Source organism: Hylobates moloch, unplaced genomic scaffold (genome assembly GCF_009828535.3).
Source record: "Hylobates moloch isolate HMO894 unplaced genomic scaffold, HMol_V3 SCAFFOLD_445, whole genome shotgun sequence".
Classification (NCBI taxonomy): Eukaryota; Metazoa; Chordata; class Mammalia; order Primates; family Hylobatidae; genus Hylobates; species Hylobates moloch.
Window position 1 is genome coordinate 1 of NW_026652720.1, and position 26,593 is coordinate 26,593.

Sequence of the window (26,593 nt, forward strand, 5' to 3'; positions counted from 1 at the left end):
TTTTTTGTGATGAAAACACTATTGTCTTACAATTTTCAAGTGTACAATATATTGTTTTTAGCTATAGTCACTGTGTTATACAATACATCTCTTAAACGTATTCCTCCTAAGTGAAATTTTGCTTCTTTTGACTAAGGTTAGTTCTTCTGCAAAGATAAATTCAAGAAAAAAAGTATCCTAAACAAAGAAAAATTATTCTTGCTCTGCTCTTTTTTATCAGGCACACTGGTTGCAGAATGCCAAATGTTTATCTTTCTTGGCTAATGCTTATTAACCTTTCTCTCATCTCTATCTTCACTGGACAGGATAATCTGTCCTGTAGACACTAAGAGTCTGGTCAGATTGTCACTTTTGCTTTTGAGTTGTCATTGACTAAATAATTGTGTTTGAGTCTGAATGTGGCTTTAAATAGGAATAGAAAAATGCCTTCTCTTCTTTTCTCCATACTAATTAGTAATAAACCATAGTAATGATTCCCCATCCCTAACGGCTAAAGTGTGATATGGCAAGAAGAATAGTGAAAGGAAGGGATGGCATTATTAGACAAGTCTTGGAATTTTTTAATGTATATGTCTGTACACATACACACACACATATACATATGGACATATCGGCAGTTAGAAAAGGGAATGTATTTGAATATTTTTTTAAAAGGCTAAGATCAAAGGAAAGAAAAGGCGACCAGCTATATGGATATGCTGTGTTTATCAGATAGCCCTGTATCACAGCCCAATGTTCTGCTCGCCAGAAAGAACTAGTTATTAGATTATTTTAGATCCTGTAATTGAAAGATAGTTCAGGACTAGATAAAGAATTGAAACTATAGCATGCTAAGTTTACCAGGTGGTTTTTTAGCAGCTTTTAACATGGATTGGTTGGCAGTACTGTATTCTAATTTAAATGTCCTCGAATTGACACATCCCCATGTCATCTTGATAGGGTAGATCATCTGTGATAGGGTAGATGAATTAGAGTGCACATTCTTTTTTGAAGCCTAGTTCTGACATTTATAGTGATCTAACAGACCACAGGGAGGCTTTCTTCCTGGGAAACCATTTCTCCTTTCAACATGGGCCAGTATTCTTTTCTTGGATTATTTTCAGTACCTGGCTCAGTGCTGGACCCAGAGCTCAAAAAAAATTCTGGGCTGACTGACTTGGGTGGATTATGCATAGTTTTCTGTTACTCTCAATCTTATAGGATGTTTACTTTGCATGAGCCAAAGAAAAGATTCTGTTTTTACGTCATGTAAAAAAGAGGGTATCGACAATATTTTAAACCACTGCTGAATAAGTATCTCGGAGGCCACAATGTATTAATATTAAACTATTCTCTTGCATTTTGAAGTCAAAAAGTCATTTCGTGTTTTTCTCAATATTTAATATGTGCCTTTCAAGCCTATTTTGCAGGCCTTTAATTATTTATGTAGAATATTGCGTGAATCTGGAATAATTTTAGCTTCAGACTACTTGAGAAAATGAAGAGCTTGCTCATTTCAGGTCTAACTAAATGCAACATAATTCTTTCAGTTATTTTGTTGGTCAACTTCTACATATTCATTGAGCTTTAAATGAGACACTAAGACTGAAATATTTACGTGCTCTGATGAGACTGAACTACAGACTAGATCCTGGTTAATACCCCAAGCAAATTATAAAGTGCTTTCTCCTGCCTCAGCCTCCTGAGTAGCTGGGATTACAGATGTCCACCACCGTACCCGGCTATTTTTTGTATTTTTAGTAGAGATTGGCTTTTGCCATGTTGGCCAGGCTGGTCTTGAACTCCTGACCTCAGGTTATCCACTCACCTTGGCCTCCCAAAGTGTTGGGATTACAGGCGTGAGCCATTGGGCCCGGCCAGATCTGGTCTTTCAAAATTTTTTTAAAGTTCCTAATGCATAGCCAAGGCTGAGAAACACTGTTAGCAGTTTATCCTCTCTCAGACTCTAAATTCTTTTATGTAATAATTTTAATCCATTAATTTACCCCAGATTGCAAATTTGCCTATATCCTATAGGTTTGTATGGCCTTATATTTTATTATATACTTTTATATAAATTTTATTTTACACGTACATAAATTTTATTTGTATACTTTTTATATTTTTAAATTTATTTTTGGTACAATTATGAGGAGTGACAATTTTTCTTTATAGGTACATTATACATTTCTAGTTGTATTACTTTGTGATCAGTGAATATAACTTGTCTAATTTTTCTGTTTTTAAAATTTATTAAAATTTTTTTGAATTAGCATGTAAGTTTCAGATATGTTTATGTAAATATATATATTGCCACGTATACAGGAGCCATCCTCTATATGCAACACAAAATGTATTATCATGTATTTCCTTGATTGTGGGACTTCATAATCGTGAGAGAAACCATTGATTTAATAACAGCTTTTTCAGGAAGAATAAAGAACACTGTAGTAAATGTACACAAATTTTTCTTGTCTACTAACACATACAGCATGCATTTATCCTTACCATTATATTCCTTTTATACTACTTCACAATTTAAGTCTGAGCCTTTTTCATAAAATAGAGCTTAAACATATTAAACTTGGACATGTGATGTTGACCCCTTTATAAAATGTTGAGGTCATTGAACATTGCCGATGTTTTGTCTTTCTTTCCTGACAACTTCTCTAGAAATTCAGCTGAAGATTTTTTTTTTTTTTGAGACTGAGTCTCGTTCTATCGCCCAGGCTGGAGTGCAGTGGCGCAATATCCGCTCACTGCAAGCTCCGCCTCCCAGGTTCATGCCATTTTCCTGCCTCACCCTCCCGAGTAGCTGGGACTACAGGAGCCCGCCACCACGCCTGGCTAAGTTTTTGTATTTTTAGTAGAGACAGGGTTTCACCGTGTTAGCCAGGATGGTCTCGATCTCCTGACCTCGTGATCTGCCCACCTAGGCTTCCCAAAGTGCTGGGATTACAGGCGTGAGGCACCGTGCCTGGCCTCAGCTGTAAGTTTTTGACACTTAGATGTTTGATTCCTGAAGTGATAGTCTTTCTGACTCACATATTGGCCACATCAGCCTCCCCATGTTTAAAGATTATATGATTTATTCTAAGAGATTAGGCTTTTGCCTTTGCCTTACAGTTGCATGGTCTGGCCTGCAATGGACAATCTTCTCCACGCAATTATTTTTTGTGTCATACTGCATCAGACAAGAATCATTTTCAAACATTTTAAGTGAAAATTAGGAATCTAATGTTAAAATCCAGCTGTTTGGGATACGCAATGCTAAGCAAATAACAACTGTCATGAAGATAGGATAGATTCTTCTCTACAAAGCTAAATTTGCACCATATATCAAGTTAGAACTCCTTGCCCATCAAAATGCATTCTTGACTGCTTTGAGATTCTTTTGTCTTTAATTGTAAGAAGATCTTGAATTCAGAAACTTAACATTTAAAATTTTTCCTTTGTAATGAGGAAATCATATACCTGTTATTTAAAGCTAGTTGATTTCAGATTTCAGGGGTTTTTTCTTTTTCTTTTTTTTTCTTTTCTGTTTTTCTGTCACCCAAGCTGGAATGCAGTGGCATGATCATAGCCCAGTGCAGCCTTAAATTCCTGGGCTAAAGCAATCCTCCTGCCTCAGCTTCCTGAGCAGCTTGGACTATTAGGCACGCACCACCATACCTGACTAGTTAAATAAAGAAAAATTGTTGGAGAGACGGGGACCCATGTGTCGCCCAGGCTGGTCTAGAACTCTTGGCCTAAAGTGTTTCAATCCTCCTGATGTAGCCTCCTAATGCGTTGGGATTACAGGCATGATCCACTGTGCCTGGTCTAAGGTTTTATATCCTCTAGGCTAAGATTACAATTCCAAATGCTTTGAGGATCAGGTAGGTAACCTCACATAATATCATAGGGCCTGCAGAGGCCTGTGGAGGACTGAAGATCACATGCCCTGTGATCTGAAAACAGAATACAAAATGATATTTATATTCTGTTTTCAAGAAAATTGCAGCCAATTACATCCTCTAGGCCCCCCCCCCCTTTTTTTTTTTTTTTTGAGACGGCGTCTCACTCTATCACCCAGGCTGGAGTGCAGTGGCACCATCTCGGCTCACTGCAACCTCCACCTCCAAGGTTCAAGCGATTCTCCTGCCTCAGCCTCTTGAGTAGCTGGGATTACAAGCATGTGCCACTACGCCCAGCTAATATTTGTATTTTTAGTAGAGACGAGGTTTCTCCATATTGGTCAGGCTGGTCTCGAACCCCTGACCTCAAGTGATCCACCTGCGTCGGCCTCCTAAAGTGCCAGGATTAGAGGCGTGAGCCACCGTGCCCGGCCTAGGACCTTATTTATCTAGTTTCTGCTTGACATCATAAATGATGATAACACCTTACATCATAATTATGTTCCTATAAATTTTCATTTTTAACAGTTTTTATTTTAGGTTCTGTTTTCTGGATTCTCCCATACATCAAGTTCCATTACAATTAGATCATTTATTTTTGTGATTAAAAAGATCACTTTCTAATCTATTTGGTGTGTCTCCTCTTACATTCTACTTTGCCACATTTTATAATTTCCTCTTCCTTTTTTATCTTTCCATCTCTACCTCATTCTGACTTGCTGTGTATTTCATGCTGGAGTTTGACAGCCCTGTATTCTCATGGGAGCAGAATATGAAATTTCAGTCTGTCCCTCATCTAGACATATTGAAGCCCAACCTAAGATAATGTTTTTCCTTTTCTCTTTATTTCAATTTAGCATCCTTCTCTTTTGATGCATCATTTGATTGATAAATGATTACATACATGACAGATAACCTATGACAGTTGTCAGTTGACCTATGCCAGTGTAGTCATTCACAAATTTATACTGGTAGCATTCAGTATATAGAGGTGGGTGAGAGCCAAGAATATTCTCTCTACACTTGCCTACTTGATTACAAAGAAAAAAAATCTCAGATTAAATATTACGTACACTGAAAGTTTGATGAAGCCCCAGCTCTTTCTCCTTTTAGGTGTTCCAACATCTTTTTTTCTCCTCATTTTTTAAAAAAAATTATTTTTGAGACAGAGTCTCATTCTCTCACCCAGGCTGGAGTGCAGTGGTGAGGTCATAACTCACTGCAGCCTCGATCTCCTGGGCTCAAGCAATCCTCCCACCTCAGCCTCCCTAGTAGCTGAGACTACAAGTACACGTAACCATGCCTGACGAAGTTTTAAATTTTTTTTTGTAAAAACTGGGTCTCATTATGTTGCCCAGGCTGGTCTCGAACTCCTGGGCTCAAGTGATCTTCCTGCCACAGGCCTGAGCCACTGTAGCCAGCTCCCTCCTCCTACTTTTTAAAAGTTGAAATATAATTCACGTAACAAAAACTCACCATTTTAAAGTGTCCAACACGACTCAGTATCTAATATCTTTTTTTAACTGAGGTAAAATTCACATAACATAAAATTAACCATTAGCCATTTAAAAGTGTGCAATTCAGTGACATTTAACATATGCACAAGGCTGTGCAACCATCACATCTATCTAGTTCCAAGCCTTTTTTGTCACCCAGAAGGAAACTCTATACTTGTCCAACAGCATCTTATCTGAAATGTTCACTCAATACAAATGTGACAGCATTCTAGCAATGGGGTTTAGTTAACCTAATTGGAGTCAGACCAGACGAATTCTTTAAGAAAGCAACTGAACATAGGACTATTCGAGAATAAAGCCAAAGGTGCCATTTTGAAGGGAGTAGATCTCTGGGCTCACCAGACTCTTAGAACCTGTCCTGTAAGGACAGTGCCTGGTTAGTATTTGTAACTGATAGGTGCATTTTGAATATAATCATTTCACTAGAATTTATTCTAACATCATTTATGGCAATTGACGAAGCTTCTTGTGTTGATCAAAGAAAAAGCTACTGAGGCATTCCGTTAGCCACTTCTGAAGTGGGGGCTTCTGAAGAAAATATGCTAAACACTCCTGGAGTATGTATTCTTACTTAGGTTAACTGACCACCACCCGTAGAGGATAGATTGCATCTAACAGACTCACTCGTATATATCTTATTGTCCACATTGAATAACCCTGGAGTTATATGCACAGTTAAGTTTTGCAACTTCAATTATAAAAATTGATCAAAAGTGAGAGACAAAGAGAATATTTAAATGGAGCTCTCAGAGAGCTTGAGCCGCAGGTCAAGTTTGGAATGGTAGCCTGAATCTACTTTTCCCACAGTTGTCCTTAATTACCTTGTCGTGCTCAGTGTGTGAGCAGGATGCCATATTAAGAATGTTTCCAATGGCTAAAGATATATATTATTCATACAACATTGTACCTAAGCATAAAGAAATGATTTTAACTGGTCTTCAGCTGAAGAAGCAGGCAGTCATCTGCTTCAACATGGGAGAAAAATGGGCTGTGTTTTACTTACTGAGAGGCACAGTTTTTCTAAAGTAGTTAAGGAATTTTCAAAGATATTTTTGACTGTCTCTGAATTTTACTATAACTGCTTTAGAATCCACCTGTCCTTCCCTGCCTTATTCCCTACCACCCCCATACAAGATGAGTCTGAGTCTAGCATTGGGCTAGGCTCCTTGAGGTTCCCGAAGTGTAAGGTGGGGTCTCCAGGGCATTGGATGAATTTCAGATATGCCTGCTTGAATTCCCTGAAGGCAAGCAATCATCAGGACCAACACTTAGGATAATTTTATGCCAGAACCGAGGCAGCTTTGTGTTTTTGTTAATGGGAAAAAAATGACAAAACTTATTCATCTTGTGGGAAAGAATATTTTGTCTCTATAACATATACATTTAGAATCCCACTGTGAAATCCCAAAGGCACACGCTAGTTCAGTTTATAAGAGTTGAACGATGGATGTATTACTTGAATATCATTTCCTTGTTTTAACCAGATGGTGATAAAAGTATTAAATAACCTTTATGTATTTTATCTTAGATTGTATATCCATTTGCATAGCTGATTTGTAGAATGTCTTCTTGGAAAAATTCTCTCTACTTTTTTCTTTATGTTAAGAAAAAGTATACAGGCAGCTGCTTCATTGATTTTAAGTTTGCTGAATTTTCTTTTCATTTCTTAGTTTCTAACTATGATTCCAACAGGTATTATCTTTTGATGCATATTTGGAAGAGAAAGTACTTAATAGAAGCCAAACCAAGTACAGAATAAGATACTACAAAATCTACTTCTACCCTGAAGATGACACAATTCAAGTAAATGAACCAGAGGTGAAAAATAGTGGATTGCTTCAAGGTATCTATTTAAAGCGGAGTTATGGTTCCTTCACTTCTGACTCCTGCCTTTATATACTGCCTGCCTTTAGCTTTTCGAAAGACTGCATGTTACCGTTTAGGTTGTCTAACCTGCTGGCAGTGGTGAATATAAACATGCCATTAGCGTGTAGTTACTGATTGTGATTTACCAGCTTTGTACCCTCCGCACGTCAGCATTGGCTGGGCCTCTCACTCCTCCGTGGCATACTTGTATCCTTTCAGGTGCTGCTCTGGTATGAGTAAACTCTCCTGTGCCTTTGACTTTTTCCTCAAACCCTTTGGTCACCTTGCCGTGAGCAGATCACTTCCTTCACAACACCATTAGGGGAGAAGAGAAAGCTGTTCTCCACTGCAGCTTCCAGATTGGTATTCTCTTCTTTCTTGAATTTACTGTCATTTGTTTCAACCACCCCCCCCCATCCTCAAACCTGTTAACTACAGACTTCGATGGTACCTCACCAGAGAGTCATTGTTCCTTCACCCTGTGTATGCCAGTCATCTTTGTCCATACTCCTCTCAGCCACAAGTAAGAGTTAACTCTGTGATGTGGCCACCAGAGAAGCTAATCCTAGGTTGCATTAAGTATGGCAGAGATCAATGGAGATGACTGATTTCTTCCGTTTGTGCTGTGGGTCCTTCTCTTGGGATGCTGCTGAGTTCTGGATGACTTCAGGGGACAGCAGCTATGACGGCGAAAGAGCTGAACATTTGTCATATGCAAGACAGAATAGTGAAAAGAGATATTTGTCTGTAATGGGGAGACTCAAGTGTGCTTGATTAATGTCCTCAGGAATCTAAAGGGCTGTCATGTGGAGAAGGGGTGACCTTATTCTCTGTATCTTCATGGATGGGACCTAGGGGTCAGGGTTCAGGTCAGTAAGAGGAAGAACTTTCTGACAGAGCTGCTAGAAGTTGTATTGTAGGGAATGGACATGGGTAGGGTTGGGGTTAGGGGTCTGGTGTAGGGGCGGAGGAGAGCAGAGTCACAGATTTGTTTGTTTCCTCGTGTAGATAGGGGTGGTTTTTCACTGACAGCCTGCTAGAAGTATAAGAGGATTTGAGTGTGTGTTTGGTCGCTTGCGTAAATGACCTTTCAGGGTACTCAGTTCCTTGAGGAGCTGATTCTTGGGTGTGGTGTTGGTTCTTTGCCTTTTACAGTATTGCCACCTCCAGTATCTCAGTCTCTGAAATTGCCTTCACTAACTACAATATCTACTCCTTTTACTTTCCCTACTTGCTCATAACTACCATCCCTGTTCTTCACTCTCCTAGAAAAACATATCCTGAATATGTCCATGTCTTTCCATCCCCTTCACTACGATCCTCACCTAGGCTACCCTCATCCGTTGACTAGAGGAATGGAATAGCTGCCTAACGTGGTCTCCCTTTTTCCATTCTTGCTCCTCCTACAATCTGTTCTCCATGTGGCAGGGAGAGTGTTGTGTGGGATGTTACCTGGATGCAGTGGTGGCCTTTGAGAATTGTACATGCAGGCTCTCCCAGAGGCTACAAAACAGAGGGCTCATGGATCACATTAAAATGCATGAATCACATGTTACATTAAAGTAATTTAAAACACATGATGAGATGCAAGAGGGAAAGTGATAGGGTAGGTTCACACACTTGGGACAGGGCACAAGTAGGCAGAAGGACCATACTGCCTGAATCCTGGGGTCAACAATGGTTCTGTCTCTGTTTCACTAACCTTCCCTGCTACTAGTATGGTTTGGAGACCAGAATTGAGGTTCAAGCAAGGAGAACCACTGACAGAAGGGGCCTCAGGCTGAGGGCACACACTTGCTCTGTTGGAGAGATGCAGGGAGAAGTGTGCCTGGCCATGGCTGTAGCTTGTCAATAAGCCTGCTGGATAGTCTTGGGTTTTGTTTGTGTTTCTTGGGCAGAGGTCACATGGGGCCAGAATGTGTGTCACCGATGAATGAGTGGCCAAATTGAGGCCTTATAAATATTGAGTGCTCATGAATATTTAGTGTCCTCATACATTTAGCATATCATGAATATTTAGAGTCCAGGTGCCTCATGTATATTTACGACCTACTGAAAATCAGTTATCTTTTGGTTTTTCCATCCCTTTCTTTCTATGTTTAACATGTCCATGCTCTACTTAGCCTACTTACCTATTGTTATTTAACACATCTCATGATTTCTGCCTGTGCTGAACAAATTTGGCTTACTAATTATTAATCTAGGCCTGAGGGCTCTGTATTGATATACCACAATGAGTTCAAGGGGGAGAAGCAGGGATTTGAGGGCCATGGGCTCTGAGAATAAGGTTGTCATGCAGCCTCATTAAGTGTGCAAAGGAAGGACTTCCTTCAGTGCTCATGAGATTGAGGTTTTTCTTAGAGCATGGCTTCATTATGTCTGGTGGTTGGAATAATGAATTTGGAGCCAGCCAGCATTGCCAAGAAGTGTTTGTTGGAAGCCTATTCTATCTCAGGCACTGTGCTATGTTTTGGGAAAATGGACAAAAGGACTGAGTCCCATCATAGCCTTATCTCATGGAGCAATAATAGGCCACCAGATTGGAAAGGAAAGGGAGCAAGGCCACCAGTCCAAGAGTTTTGCAATTGTTCAGGCTAGAAATGCTGAGTGTCCAAGCCAGGACAATGATGGTAGGAATAGAAAATTCGGGAAGGATTTGAGAGACATTTGGTGGGCAGAGTTGATGTGCATTGGCCAGTGATTAAGTACAGAGAGTGAGGAGGGGGAATATCTAATGAAAAAGTGCCTACCTTACCATTATCTCATTTAATCTCCTGATGACCATCTAAAGTAGTTATTGTCACTGTCAGTTTTTACAGAAAAGGAAACAGGCTTAGGGAGGTAATTTGCTTAGTCTGTTTTGCATTGCTCTAAAGGAATACCTGGGGCTGGGTAATTTATAAAGAAAAGAGGATTATGTGGCTCACAGTTCTGCAGACTGTACAAGAAGCATGGCACCAGCTTTTGCATCTGGTGAGGCCTCAGGAAGCTTTCACTCATGGTGGAAGTGAAAGGAGAGCAGGCGTGTCACATGGCAAGATGGGGAGCAAGAGAGAAAGGATCCCCTCCTTTTTGCCAGACTCTTGTTAACAATCAGATTTTACGGCAACCAACAGAAAGAACTCCCTCATTACTGCGAGGACAACACAAAGACATTCATGTGGGATCCACCCCCATAACCCAAACACCTCCCAGCAGGCCCCATCTCCAACACTGGGGATCACATTTCAGCGTGAGATTTGGAGGGGAAAAATATCCAAACTATATCGGCCTCAGAGGTCTCTGTGGTTGAGTCATGATACCTTTATAAAGCCCAGGAACACAGAGTAAGAAACAGGATTGGGGTTTGAATCTGGGGTGTGTTTCAGGGCATGAGGCCTTTGAAGGAGTGTTAGACATCTGTGTGGTGATGTCCCTCCAGGCAGGTAGAAACTTAGCATGTGTTTTCAGGAAAAAAGTCAAGACTAGGAATGGAGATTGGGAATCAGAGGTGCCCGGATCATGACCAGGCTATTCTACCATGTTAGAGGAGAGCCACTGGGGAGGTGATGGAAAGATAAAGGGAATTCAATTTAGTGTCTCTGCTTGGTTTTTCTAGTGGTGGGAAAAGAGGAAGATGAGTATGAGGAGGTAATATGAGCTGTCTTCATTGTTCTTTGTGTTCCAACTAATACACTGTCCACTCCCTGGCCATTTTATTTGGTGAATTTGGCCTGCTGGTAAATCTTTCAGGAAATATGGAAATACCATAACATTTTAAAAACAGGTTTTCAAAAATTTTAAGGTTAAAAGTATGACATTTTATTTTACAAAGGGACAAGAGGTTTTAGATTCTTTAGGGTCATTTAAAACATATAAGGCAGTTTTTAAAGATTGGCAAGAATGCATTAGAAAATGGTTGAAGATTATTTAAGAACAAAGAATTTACAATTTATAATTTCTGTGGACATCTGTTTTACTTATGTGTATTTGATTATGTAATAGTATTGCTGTAGCAAAAAGAAAAAATTTCTTACAGGTTTTCATCTAAATATTTTGTTCTGATATTCCCTCACTAAGCTCTGCTTATTTTCTGATTACTTTCCCACCATGACACCAAACTTGCACAAACGATAGACTGGAGGTCACAGGACACCCCAGGCCTGGGTTAGTGACTTGCATTATTATTATTATCTTTCAAGTGAAAGCTCATAATCCTATAGCTCACTGGCCCCTGTCCAGTTCATCTTAGTTTTATTAAACTATCCAAGAAGAAATATGAAATGTAGCTTCTTTTAGAATCTTGGAAAGGCTTTTAAGACTTTTCAATTCAGACTCTTGATTTCAAATCTCACATAGGCAGATTCCAAAGGCAAGCTGAAGATAGTCATAGTGATGTACTTGAAAATCATAAGGAGGGAGGAATGCTATCATAAAAAGCATTCAGAAAAAAAAACATGAAACATAAATGGATATATGGTCACTTTGATCTAAACCACAGGGAAATGTTAGAAAGTTAAAGCTTGAAGAGTATAGCCAGATAGCAGGGCTTTTACAAAGGAAGAGAAATGTAAAACATGAAGATGAGGAAAAGCTGGACATGTGTCCCAATAGTCTTTATTGGGCAGTTAAGATAAACATCTGAAAATTTAAAGGGCAAATACGGTGCTTTAGTTGTTTTTCTGTTTTGTAATAATATCTTTATCTACCTTGATGATTTCACCTGCTCTTCAATGTGGGCCAAAGACATGGTATCCTGCCCATTTCTTTGATATCCCAAAACAAATTCCTGCTGATGGAGTTTCTGCCATTTATTGTGGAAGACTAAAAACATACAAATTCTGATAATTAGAAATTTTAAGTCTCAAAGGACACAGTTGAGAAATCCTATGAATATGTTATTGAAAGCTCTCATGTGCAACTGTACATTTCAAATGGCCCACGTTGGTTTTCTGATTAATATGGAATTGTGACGTTAGATTTTTGGTTATCAAAACCTTACTGTTAGTGTTAGACCTGCCTTTTCTCTCTAACTCATGGGTGTTCAGGATTCTTTTTTGTCACCAAGAAGAACTTCCCTGGCCTTTTCTGAGAAGCATCTAGTGAGAGAAGTGTAGAGGCTAAGAGAAGGAAGAGTTGGGGGGCTTGAGATCTGCAGGCTCCTGGGAGAGGCAAGTCAGCTGGTGGGGCAGGCCCTGCAGGGTGCATTGCCATAGCACTGGGTGGGCATCTCTGGAAATTTCCCCTTAGAGGAGAGAGGCTTTTCTTTCCGAAGAGCAGCTTCATCTCTCTTTTCTTTTCATGGTGGCTGGTAGCTCTTTTATCCATTTCCATCCTGTTATGCCTAGGGCTCTTCCTCCTCAATTAATATGTAGCCGCAGTACAGTGAGATACAGCTCAGTGCAAACTATGGAAAGTAATGGTGTTTAGTTAGAGTCTGAAAGCCCAACTTCAAGGTCTTTTACTGCCATTCATTAGGGCATGACCTTGGGCATGGCATTTAACCTCTCTGAGCTTTGATTTTCTCATCCTTAAACTGAATATTCATATTTCATGTATTATCTGCCTTATAGAATTATTGAGGATTAAATGAGACAGTGTAAGTGAAAGTTTATCCTAGGGCTATGATGATGATTGTGATTAGTATTATTTAAAAGCCCAGAGGGTGGGCAAGTTTTTCCCACCTAGAAAAATATAGGACTCCTATTCAAAGTCTTATGGAACAAAAATCATCACTAACTTGCTTATTTGAATTTCTATAATGAAGTAAAAATGCAAGATAGATGGAATTTTTGAAGAAGCTTCTGACTGTTGAATAATTCTTATATCTTTTAAAAACTGTCACAATATAAGTATTTTTAAAGTAGTATATAATGGTTCCTGAAAATACCTGAAATGCCTATCCTTTTATACATGTTTAAGTATGCAATTTGTTCTGAATATCTAATCTTGAATGATTAAATAATTTGCATACTGTTTTCAGTGCTATGAATTAAAGGCTAATTGAAGTATAATTTTTTTGCAGTAAAATTATATCATGTTTTATGTAGTAAATTTAAAAATATTCTAGGCCAGTTCTAATTTTATACTTTTATTATTTTAATTTAATGCACCAAGTAATTAAAAATTGCTGCAAAGAAAAGAAGTTGAAAATGATTTTAGGTAATTTCCTCTCAACAGAGTGAAAAGATGATAAGTAGAATAATGGAAGAGAGCCCAACACAATTCCTGGCACATAAAGATATTCATTAAATATTCCTTAATGAATAAGCAATGACTAATTTCTAAGTGTCTCTAGACTTTGAGGAAAGGCACCATTTTCAGTGCTGTATAAAATACAGAGAAGATAGGTTGACATCTTTATATTAAAATACTCCATGCAGAGTTCCCACAAGCCAATTTTTATTGAATCATTAGATCCACAGTTCTGCTTTCCTTTTCTCTTTGTTCTTGGAGTAGATTTTCAGGCCTAAGTCAGTTACAGATATTGAGAGACAATTCTCCATGGGTATCATGCATTTCTGTATCTCTTGCAAGCAGAGGCACTGACTTCTCTTTGTTCTGGACTATCTCTTCAAGGATATTTATATAGCAAGTAGCTGTGGAAGAAAAAAATATCCTCTCCCTCTGGAGCAAAGTATAGGTTTGCTTATAGCCTTGGAAGATAGAGGCTTAGTGTCTCCTTCCAGAATAAAGTCTAATAAAGATAGTAGCTCCCTTGGAGATAAAGAGCAGGGATGCTTAATGCTAATTATAGAAGATTTGGGTTCCCTAAGCTCTAAGGGTTACTCTCCTGTAATGTAACCCACAGCATGTACACATTACCTGGCCCTTACTGTGTCATCCTGTGGGAATTGGGGCTTAGGAAACTGTAAAAAGAAATGCTAATATTCAGGCTATTCTTACTGCTGTTGATTAATAAACTGCCTTTTATCTCTGACAAAGGCACCTCCTGTCTTCTACCAGCATTCATGAAACTATGGAAGGCTAACTTGTCATCTTGCAAGTAGGATAAAATCTCAAACCTTGAAAAATTCTTTTTTCGTTTTCTTTTCTTTTCTTTTTTTTGGGACAGGGCCTCGCTCTGTTGCCCAAGCTAGAGTACAATAGTGTGATCATGGCTTACTTTAGCCTCGACCTCCTGGACTCAACTAATCCTCCCACCTTTCAGCCTCCCGAGTAGCTGGGACCACATGTGGGCACCACCATACCCAGCTAATTTTTTTAATTAATTTTTTTTCTTTTGTAGCGATAGGATTTTGCCATGTTGCCCAGCCTGGTCTCGAACTCTTGGGCTCAAGCAATCTGCCTGCTTCGGCCTCCAAAAGTGGTGGGATTACAGGTGTGAGCCACCGTGCCTGCTCCCTAAACAATCCTTAACAACAGATTGCAGCAATATTTGGGTAACTTGGCTGGTATGGTGTGGTATAGTTGGTACACTCATGTAGGCAAGGAACCCTTTTACCTCCAGTGGCTGACCACTCTTTTGGATATACATGGGGACCCTGGGAACATATTCTCAAGAGGAGAAATGAATGGGCATCAGGGTTGGAAGTAGAAGATGGGATGAGATCTAGAGCTTTTGGCCCAGAGCACTGGCTAGAACTATGAAGCCTCTGATAACCCTCACTTGAGGTAGTGCTTGGGTGGAGGTGGACAGAGGTTATAGAGGAAGGAGGAGGAAAAATAGATTGATAGAGGAAAGAAGATTCCATGAAACTTCACAGCAGCCAAAAGTCATTCATCCTTATTGAAACTTCTAAGTCAGTATTGGCACCTATCATTCCAAAGCTTACTAGCTTTTTTTTTTTTTTTTTTTTTTTTTTGAGCCATGAGTACACATTTTTGTGAGCACTCTGCATTGTTGCCCTAATGCCTGTTGAGTGTGCTTACATTGAGTGCTTGCTGGTGGCTGAATGTGAGCAGGCTTGTTCTAGGAAAAGACGTGATGGCAGCATCTGGTATTTTTCATCATTCTGCCTATGTCCTCTGTCCTTCATCCCCCATCCTCACCCCAGTCTTTATGGTTTATTAAAATACTTCCCAACCACCACTTAGGCAACTCTAACCACATGCAAGGCTGGCCACAGAGCTCTGAACCTCAGAAATCTCAGCTCCTTCTGACTCCTTCAGAGTTGGAATGTACTAATGCTGCTTCCTAGAACAAGTCCTTTGCCCAGTTTTCTGTTGGGGGAAAGTATTCAGGGTTGTTAGTGAATGTGCTGTATCTTCTTACTTGTTAGCCACATGATAAAACAGTTGTATTTTCTTTCATGCCATAGGGACTTTTATCCGGCGTCATCGGATTACTCTTCCGCCTCCTGATGACGATCAGTTTTATACTGTGTATCATTTTAATGTCGGCACAGAGGTTGTCTTCTATGGCTGGAAATTCAAGATTTATGACTGTGATACATTCACAAGAAACTTTTTGAGGAAAATAGGGGTCAAAGTGAATCCCCCAGTACAACGTCCAGAAGATCCTTACATGAAGATTCGGAGAGAGGTAAGGAATTGACGTTCATTGAGTTCTTGTCTTCAAAATAAAAATCCCTTTGGAAAGTCAGTAAAGGGTGTTTGTACTCCTGATGCAGATGTGAAAGAGCTTTTAGAGCCGTAGTTATTCCAGTTGTTTTGTTCTTCTTTGGACTAGAGGGAAGGCTGAGTGTTAGCCACAGAGCAAGAATGACTTCCTCACTGCCTCACCCCAATTCTCTTTGTAGAGACTCTCTCTTTCAGGCAGTAGGAGTCTTCAGTGAACTGCACAGGTGAGACAGTTTCTAGGCACCCACAATTGACTTTGTGGTCACTGATGGTGTATGAGTTGTATCCACATTTCCTTGGCTTGTGTTTTTGCATTTTAGTTGCCTAACTCTGGCTAGAAAGATCTTTGCTTCTATACTGGTGATTTAGTGAACCAAGCCTTGGGTACACTTTTCTTCCTCCTAGGAAATTCCAGGTCCTCTTAGGGTGGCACTGGATGCCAAGATGCTCTGGAAGAATAAGGAGGACCGTGATTCTGGTATACCCCCTTTAGGAAAGGATGTTTATGTACAAGGTCTGACCCCAGCTAGTGTAAGAGAGTAAAGACTCAATATTTTTAGTATTATTTTTGTCTTCCTATTTTTTAAACAGTCCCTGGGCCCAAATTTTGTTTTCCAGAAGAATTTGAACACTCAAAGGGGTGGAAGGTGACAACACTCAGCTAATCTCCTTGCTGGGACTGGATCGCAAATGTCTTGACTCTTACCCTGATTTCCATCATTGTCACTTGTTTCCTTTTTCCTTTTCTATTGGAGTGTGATTACACACAGTAAAATACACAGAAATTAAGTGTACAGTTGGATGAGTCTTAACAAATACATGTACCCCTATAACCTACCCCCAGGTTGAGATGTAGAGCAATTCTCTTCCCCTAGAAAGTCCCCTCGTGTTTTTCGAATCAGTCCCGCTCCCCACCACAGACAACTGCTGTTCTCATTTCTATCCCCATAGATGAGTTTTGTCTGATTTTTATTGTTTTAAAACTTATAATTCATTTCCTTGCAGAAAGGTAACAAAATTTAGGACAAAATTCTCTTTTGATTCTGTTTTGATCTCTTTTTAAAAGCCACTTGTAGGATCATTCATCTATTCCTGCCTCCCAGCCCCAGCAGAATTATTCTTTAATGTTGTTGTAGGCATTCAGCCCTCTGGAGAAATATATATATTGTTGATCCTGGAATATCTAAGGTGAAATGCCTGTATATTGATGTACAAAGGGATTTTTTTTGGTTTGGATTCAGTTTTATTTTTTCCAAATGCCCTGGATGAAAGAGTCTAGATAAATAGAAAGAATTCAGAACCAGCAGAGAGAACTTGAAGGAAATGGATCCAAATGAATTGCCACCCTTTGCATATGGCTGCACTCATTCACTAACAGTTGTTGTTATATGATAGTGATTGTGAACAATGCTGGATTATATGAAAATGCACAGAGCACTGTGGGATTTCATAGGTTTATGAAGAAAAAAATATATATATATTTAAAATTATACTTTAAGTTCTGGGACATGTGCAGAATGTGCAGGTTTGTTACATAGGTATACATGTGCCATGGTGGTTTTCTGCACCCATCAACCCATCATCTACTTTCGGTATTTCTTCTAATGCTGTCCTTCCCCTATCCCCCCATCCCCTGACAGGCCCTGGTGTGTGATGTTCCCCTCCCTGTGTCCATGTGTTCTCATTGTTCAACTCCCATTTATGAGTGAGAACATGCAGTGTTTTGTTTTCTGTTCCTGTGTTAGTTTGCTGAGAATGCTGGTTTCCAACTTCATCCATGTCCCTGCAAAGGACATGAACTCATCCTTTTTAATGACTGCATAGTATCCCATGGTATATGTGCCACATTTTCTTTATCCAATCTATCATTGATGAGCATTTGCGTTGGTTCCAAGTCTTTGCTATTGTGAATAGTGCTGCAATAAACATACGTGTGCATGTGTCTTTATAGTAGAATGATTTATAATCCTTTGGGTATATACCCAGTAATGGGATTGCTGGGTCAAATGGTATTTCTGGTTCTAGATCCTTAAGGAATTGCCACATTGTCTTCCACAATGGTTGAACTAATTTACACTCCCACCAACAGTGTAAAATTGTTCCTATTTCTCCACATCCTCTGCAGCATCTGTTGTTTCCTGACTTTTTAATGATTGCTATTCTTTTTTTTTTTTTTTTCCGAAATGGAGTCTCACTCTGTTGACCAGGCTGTAGTGCAGTGGCACGATCTTGGCTCACTGCAAACTCCGCCTCCTAGGTTCAAGCAGTTCTCTGCCTCAGTCTCCTGAGTAGCTGGGATTACAGGGGCCTGCCACCACACTCAGCTAATTTTTTTTTTTTATATATTTTTAGTAGAGACAGGGTTTCACCATCTTGGCCAGGTTGGTATTGAACTCCTGACCTTGTGATCCACCTGCCTCGGCCTCCCAATGATCGCCATTCTAACTGGCATGAGATGGTATCTCATTGTGGTTTTGAGTTGCATTTCTCTAATGACCAGTGATGATGAGCTTTTTCTCATGTTTCTTGGCTGCATAAATGTCTTGTTTTGAGAAGTGTCTGTTCATATCCTTTGTCCTCTTTTTGATGTTTTTTTTTTTTTTTTTTTTTGTAAATTTGTTTAAGTTCCTTGTAGATTCTGGATATTAGCCCTTTGTCAGTTGGATAGATTGCAAAAATTTTCTTCCATTCTGTAGGTTGCCTGTTCACTCTGATTATAGTTTCTTTTGCTGTGCAGAAGCTCGTTGGTTTAATTAGATCCCATTTGTCAATTTTGGCTTTTGTTGCCATTGCTTTTGGTGTTTTAGTCATGAAGTCTTTGCCCATGCCTATGTCCTGAATGGTATTGCCTAGGTTTTCTTTAGAGTTTTTATGATTTTAGGTCTTATGTTTAAGTCTTTAGTCCATCTTGAATTAATTTTTGTATAAGGTGTAAGGAAGGGGTCCAGTTTCAGTTTTCTGCATATGGCTAGCCAGTTTTCCCAACACCATTTATTAAATAGGGAATCCTTTCCTCATTGCTTGTTTTTGTCAGGTTTTTCAAAGATCAGATGGTTGCAGATGTGTGGTGTTATTTTTGAGGCCTCTGTTCTGTTCCCTTGGTCTGTATCTCTGTTTTGGTACCAGTACCATGCTGTTTTGGTTACTGTAAACTTGTAGTATAGTTTGAAGTCAGGTAGTGTGATGCCTCCAGCTTTGTTCTTTTTGCTTAGGATTGTCTTGGCTATACGAGCTCTTTTTAGGTTCCATATGAAATTTAAAGTAGTTTTTTCTAATTCTGTGAAGAAAGTCAATGGTATCTTGATGGAGATGGCATTGAATCTATAAATTACTTTGGGCAGTATGGCCATTTTTATGATATTGATTCTTCTATCTATGAGCATGGAATGTTTTTCCATTTGTTTGTGTCCTCCCTTATTTCCTTGAGCAGTGGTTTGTAGTTCTTGAAGAGATCCTTCACATCCCTTATAAGGAATAATATTCCTAGGTATTTTATTCTCATTGTAGCAATTGTGAATGGGAGTTCACTCATGATTTGGCTCTCTGTCTATTATTGGTGTATAGGAATGCTTGTGATTTTTGCGCATTGATTTTGTATCCTGAGACTTTGCTGAAGTTGCTTATCAGCTTAAGGAGATTTTGGGCTGAGATGATGGGGTTTTCTAAATATACAATCATGTCATCTGCAAACAGAGACAATTTGACTTTCTCTCTTCCTATTTGAATACCCTTTATTTCTTTCTCTTGTCTGATTGCCCTGGCCAGAACTTCCAATACTATGTTGAATAGGAGTGGTGAGAGAAGGCATCCTTGTCTTGTGCCAGTTTTCAAAAGGAATTCTTCCAGCTTTTGCCCATTCAGTATGATATTGGCTGTGGGTTTGTCGTAAATAGCTCTTACTATTTTGAGATACATTCCATCAATACCTAGTTTATGGAGAGTTTTTAGCATGAAGGGGTGTTGAATTTTATTGAAGGCCTTTTCTGCATCTATTGAGACAATCATGTGGTTTTTGTCATTGGTTCTGTTTATGTGATGGATTACATTTATTGATTGGCGTATGTTGAACCAGCCTTGCATCCCAGGGATGAAGCTGACTTGATCTTGGTGGATAAGCTTTTTCATGTGCTGCTGGATTTGGTTTGCCAGTATTTTATTCAGGATTTTCGCATTGATCTTCATCAGGGATATTGGCCTGAAATTTCCCTTTTTTTTTTTTTTTTGTTGTTGTTGTTGTTGTGTCTCTGCCAGGTTTTGGTATCAGGATGATATTGGCCTCATAAAATGAGTTAGGGAGGAGTGCCTCTTTTTCTATTGTTTGGAATAGTTTCAGAAGGAATGGTACCAGCTTCTCTTTGTACCTCTGGTAGAATTTGGCTGTGAATCCATCTGGCCCTGGTCTGTTTTTGGTTGGTAGGGTATTAATTACTGCCTCAATTTCAGAACTTGTTATTGGTCTATTCAGGGATTTGACTTCTTCCTGGGTTAGTCTTGGGAGGGTGTATGTGTCCAGGAATTTATCTATTTCTTCTAGATTTTCTAGTTTATCTGCATAGAGGTGTTTATACTATTCTCTGATGGTAGTTTTTATTTCTGTGGGATCAGTGGTGATATCCTGTTTATCGTTTTTTATTGTGTCCATTTGATTCTTCTCAGTTTTTTTCTTTGTCTGGCTAGCAGTCTATCTGTTTTGTTGATCTTTTCAAAACACCACCTCCTGGATTCATTGATTTTTTGAAGGGTTTTTCATGTTTCTATCTCCTTCAGTTCTACTCTGATTTTAGTTATTTTTTGCCTTCTGCTAGCTTTTGAATTTATTTGCTCTTGCTACTCTAGTTCTTTTAACTGTGATGTTAGTGTGTTGATTTTAGATCTTTCTCACTTTCTCCTGTGAGCATTTAGTGCTTATAAATTTGCCTCTAAACACTGCTTTAGTTGTGTCCCAGAGATTCTGGTATATTGTGTCTTTGTTGTCATTTGTTTCAAAGAACTTATATCTTTCTGCCTTAATTTTGTTATTTACCCAGTAGTCATTCAGGAGTAGGTTGTTCAGTTTCCATGCAGTTGTGCGGTTTTGAGTGAGTTTCTTAATCCGGAGTTCTAAGTTGATTGCTCTGTGGTCTGAGAGACTGTTTGTTATGATTTCCGTTCTTTTGCATTTGCTGAGGAGTGTTTTACTTCCCATTATGTGGTCAACTTTAGAATAAATGTGATGTGGTGCTGAGAAGAATGTATACTGTGTTGATTTGGGGTGGAGAGTTCTGTAGATGTCTATTAGGTCTGCTTGGTCCAGAGCTGAGTTCAAGTCCTGAATATCCTTGTTAATTTTCTGTCTCGTTGATCTGTCTGATATTGACAGTGGGGTGTTAAAGTCTCTCATTATTATTGTGTGGGAGTCTAAATCTCTCTGTAGGTCTCTAAGGACTTGCTTTATGAATCCGGGTGCTCCTGTGTTCGGTTCATATATATTTAGGATAGTTGGCTCTTCTTGTTGCATTGATCTCTTTACCATTATGAAATGCCCTTCTTTGTCTTTTTTGATCTTTGTTGGTTTAAAGTCTGTTTTATCAGAGACTAGGATAGAAACCCCTGCTTTTTTCTGCTTTCCATTTGCTTGGTAAATCTTCCTCCCTCCCTTAATTTTGAGCCTCTATGTGTCTTTGCATGTGAGATGGGTCTCCTGAATACAGCACACTGATGTGTCTTGACTCTTTATCCAATTTGCCAGTCTGTGTCTTTTAATTGGGACATTTAGCCTGTTTACATTTAAGGTTAATATTGTTATGTGTGAATTTGATCCTGTCATTATGATCCTAGCTGGTTATTTTGCCCATTAATTGATGCAGTTTCTTCATAGTGTCAATGGTCTTTACAATTTGGTATGTTTTTGCAGCGGCTGGTACTGGTTTTTCCTTTCCACATTTAGTGCTTCCTTCAGGAGCTCTTGTAAGGCAGGCCTGGTGATGACAAAATCTTTCAGCATTTGCTTATCTGTAAAGGATTTTATTTCCCCCTTGCTTATGAAGCTTAGTTTGGCTGGATATGAAATTCTGGGTTGAAAATTCTTTTCTTTAAAGATGTTGAATATTGGCCCCCACTCTCTTGTGGCTTGTAGGGTTTCTGCAAAGAGGTCTGCTGTTAGTCTGATGGGCTTCTCTTTGTGGGTAACCTGACCTTTCTCTCTGGCTGCCCTTGACACTTTTTCCTTCATTTCAACCTTGGTGAATCTGATACTTGTGTGTCTTGGAGTTGCTCTTCCTGAGGAGTATCTTTGTGGTGTCCTCTGTATTTCATAAATTTGAATGTTGGCCTGTCTTGCTAGGTTGGGGAAGTTCTCCTGGATAATGTACTGAAGTGTGTTTTCCAACTTGGTTCCATTCTCCCTATCACTTTCAGGTACACCAATCAAACGTACATTTGGTCTTTTCACATAGTCCTGTACTTCTTGGAGGCTTCATTTGTTCCTTTTCATTCTTTCTTCTCTAATCTTGTCTTCACGCTTTATTTCATTAAGTTGATCCTCCATCTCTGATATCCTTTCTTCCGCTTAATCAATTCAGCTATTGATACTTGTGTATGCTTCACAAAGTTCTTGTGCTGTGTTTTTCAGCTCCATCAGATCATTTATGTTCTTCTCTAAACTGGTTATTCTAGTTAGCAATTCCTCTAACCTTTTTTCAAGGTTCTTAGCTTCCTTGCATTGGGTTAGAACATGCTCCTTTAGCTCAGAGGAGTTTGTTATTACCCACCTTCTGAAGCCTACTTCTGTCAATTCTTCAAACTCATTCTCCGTCCAGTTTTGTTGTCTTGCTGGTGAGGAGTTGTGATCCTTTGGAGGAGAAGAGATGTTCTGGTTTTTGGAACTTTTCAGCCTTTTTGTGCTGGTTTTTCTTCATCTTTGTGGATTTATCTACCTTTGATCTTTGATGTTGGTGACCAGATGGAGTTTTCGTTTGGACATCCTTTTTGTTGATGTTGATGCTATTCCTTTCTGTTTGTTAGTTTTCCTTCTAATAGTCAGGCTTCTCTGCTGCAGGTCTGCTGGAGTTTGCTGGAGGTCCAATCCAGACCTTGTTTGCCTGGGTATCACCAGTGGAGGCTGCAGAACAGCAAAGATTGCTGCCTGTTCCTTCCTCTGGAAGCTTCGTCCCAGAGGGGCACCCTCCAGATGCCAGCCGGAGGTCTCCTTTAAGAGGTGTCTGTCAACCCCTGCTGGGAGGTGTCTCCTAGCAGGAGGCACAGGGGTCAGGGACCCACTTGAGGAGGCAATCTGTCCTTTAGCAGAGCTCGAGCACTGTGCTGGGAGGTCTGCTGCTCTCTTTAGAGCTGGCAGGAGGAACGTTTAAGTCTACCGAAGCTGTGCCCACAGCCACCCCTTCCCACATGTGCTGTGTCCCAGGAAGATGGGAGTTTTATCTATAAGCCCGTGACTGGGGCTGCTGCCTTTCTTTCAGAGATGCCTTACCCAGAGAGGAGGAATCTAGAGAGGTAGTCTGGCTACAAAATCATTGCTGAGCTGTGGTGGACTCCGCCCAGTTACAACTTCCTGGCGGCTTTGTTTACACTGTGAGGGGAAAACCACCTACATAAGCCTCAGTAATGGGGGACGCCCCTCCTCCCACCAAGCTCCAGCGCCCCAGATCGACTTCAGACTGCTGTGCTGGCAGCGAGAATTTCAAGCCATTGGTCTTAGCTTGCTGGGGGGATCCACTGAGCTAGACCACTTGGCTCCCTGGCTTTCATCTCCTTTCCAGGGGAGTGAGCAGTTCTGTCTCACTGGTGTTCGAGGCACCACTGGGGTATGAAAAAAAACTCCTTCAGCTAGCTTGGTGTCTGCCCAAACAGCTGCCCAGTTTTGTGCTTGAAACCTAGGGCCCTGGTGGTGTAGGCATCCGAGGGAATCTCCTGGCCTGAGGGTTGCAAAGACCATGGGAAAAGCATAGTATCTGGGCCAGAGTACACTGTTCCTCATGGTATGGTCCCTCACGGCTTCCCTTGGCTAGGGGAGGGAGTTCCCTGACCCCTTGCACTTCCAGGGTGAGGCAATGCCCCACCCTGCTTCAGCGCGCCCTCTGTGGGCTGCACCTACTGTCTAACCAGTCCCAATGAGATGAGCCGGATACCTCAGTTGGAAATGCAGAAATCACCCTCCTTCTGCATTGATCTCGCTGGGAGCTGCAGACCAGAGCTGTTCCTATTCGGCCATGTTGCCAGCCACCCCCAGAAAAAGATCTTTTGTGCCAGGAATTGAGAATAAATACCAAGAACAGCTAAGAAATGTTTTAAATAATTTCCTTTCAGAGTGGGAACATCATTTTAGCATTATTCCCTCAGGGAGAAGATTCTTCAATAAATATAGAAATCTTTGGGAAATTAGGAGTTTAATAAGAGGCTTCTATATTGACTTTCATACATTTACTTCTGCAGTGTTTGCTGTCTTGAACTGTAAAGTTAAAATTAAACAATTTAACTTAGACTGAAAAGAATCCCAATGGTATATTATCAATAATGCTTTTCTTAGAGGCCTCATAATGCCAAAGAAACATTTTTCAATCGATTGAAATAGTGGTCCCATAATTTCATTTAAATATCAGGGATAAGACTGAAGAGTCTTTGGAAAGCCATCATGTCTCCCCACTGTCTTGGGTTAAGACTGCACCTAGACTGCCCTCGACAGATAGAAATTTCAAGAATTTACAAAAAGATTGTATAACCTGATTTGGGATAACATCTCCCTTGTCAGTGTGCACTTCCTTATATAACAGTCCTATTTGGTTACATCAGATGAAATGGGAGCAGTTTTACTCCACGACAGGTCTGCGAAAGTGCAAACAGAGGGAAGAGTTGCATCAAGAAGACTATGGGACTAGTGGTTCCTGGGACAGAGGACAGCCAAGGCAGAGGCTCTGCAGACCTTAAGACCTTGTCCATTTGTTGTGCTCCTGTTTCTCCGGGGCATTCTTATCCTTGATACCTAAAGCTTTTTGAGCTAAAATAAAACAGTGAATATATTTCTTCCCTTTTACCTTCACAAAAATCTTTGAATGAGTAAGAATTATGTACACATATGAATTTCCCAGTGAAAAGACAAATTATGTTTTTGGTTGAGATATAATTAACATAGAGTCAAACATATAAATCTTAAGTGTATAGGTCAATAAGTTTTGTAAAATGTGTGCAATTGAGTAACCAACACAAAAATCGAGATGTAGAATATTTTTACCACCGCAGAAAGTTCCTTTCTCCCCTTTTCTGGTCAAATTCCCTACCCAGGACAGAGTTTGTCTTTTCCAGGTGAGTGCAGTGACACAATTCGGTCATGGAAACTCTGCCTCCAGTTTAAGGGATCCTCCTGCCTCAGCTGGCACCTGCCACCGGACCTGGCTAAACTTTTTTGTATTTTTAGTAGAGACGGCCAGGCTGCTCTCAAACTGCTGGCCTCAAGTGATCGACCCACTGTGGCCTCCCAAGGTGCTGAGATTACAGGTGTGAGCCACCCCGCCTGGCCAGAAGGATAGTTTAGTGTATTAATGTTTAATATGAAAAACTTCCTCATACTTGTTTGTCTCTACCCATTTTTCCTGCCTCATCTCGAGTACTGGACCACAGGTCCACCACCAGCCAGTTTATATTTTCTCGTAGAAGGTGGTCTCGATCTCCTGACCTCGTGATCCACCTGCCTCGGCCTCCCAAAGTGCTGGGATTACAGGCATGAGCCACCACACCCGGCCAATTCTTAAAGTTAAAACTGGTTATAGATGCATATGTATCTATGTCATAGTTGAAATTAAAAACAAAATCACGGAATGATCTGTAGAAAAATATATCTTTTTTTTTTTTTTTTTGAAATGGAGTCTCACTCTGTTGACCAGGCTGTAGTGCAGTGGTGTGAACATGGCTCACTGCAGCCTTGACCTCCTGGGGTCAAGCAATTCTCCCATCTCAGCCTCCCAAGTAGCTGGGACTACAGGCGTGTGACACCACACCTGGCTATTTTTTTTTTTTTTTTTTAAGAGTTGTGTTTTTGCCACGTTGCCCAGGCTGGTCTTGAACTCCTGAACTCAAGTAGTCTTCCTGCCTTCGCCTCCCAAAATGCTGGGATTACAGGCATCAGCCACAGTGCCTGATCAAAAATATATCTTTATATATTTGTCACTTGATTGTGTATATCTTAGAAGTGATTATGCAAACCCTGCAACTATTATTGACATTTTCTCCATTTGCAGGTTGTAAAACACGTAGAGCCCTTACGTCCCTACAAATCCCTAGACACCCCAAAACAGTTCCTCCAGTATCATGACAAGATTTTGTGTTTCTTCTGCCTGTGGGATGACTCAGTCTCGATGTTTGGAGACCGTAGAGAACTCATTCTGCATTACTTCTTGTGTGATGATACTATTGAAATCAAAGAATTGCTTCCACACAACTCAGGCCGAGATGCTGTAAAAATGTTCCTCCGGAGGAGTAAGCTGCCCAAGGTGAGCAGTGGACAGAACCACCTTCTGAATTTGCTTGTGGGTCAGGAGACTAGTCACTGTTGGGAATGTTGTGTGTTATGACTGTATGATGCTAGTAACCATGCACTAGTGTAGGTATTTAGAAAACTTTCATTTTGTGCTCTCTATTAATATACATCTGTGCAAGTAATACAGAGAATATGATCAATTAGAGTTGGAACATTGAAGTTAAGGCAAGTAAAGGAAAAAAGTCAAATGTAAGAGAAAGCACCTATTCATCATTGAGTTCATATCCAGTTTTATGAAACTAAATGACTCCTTAGTAAAAGAATTGCTTGTGGCTTTGGACAGGGCA

At 40.0% G+C, this 26,593-nt stretch overlaps 1 protein-coding gene across 1 annotated transcript; it reads left to right on the plus strand.

Annotated features, from left to right (window-relative positions):
- Nucleotides 1–7,084: 7,084 nt before the first annotated feature.
- Nucleotides 7,085–26,259, plus strand: LOC116464337 (EF-hand domain-containing family member C2-like; the record flags this gene model as incomplete). The annotated part of the gene is made up of 3 exons (XM_032147595.1): nt 7,085–7,235; nt 15,520–15,743; nt 26,008–26,259. Coding segments are annotated over 3 exons (627 nt in total), but the record flags the coding sequence as incomplete, so codon positions are not given.
- Between the last annotated feature and the right edge of the window lie 334 nt (nt 26,260–26,593).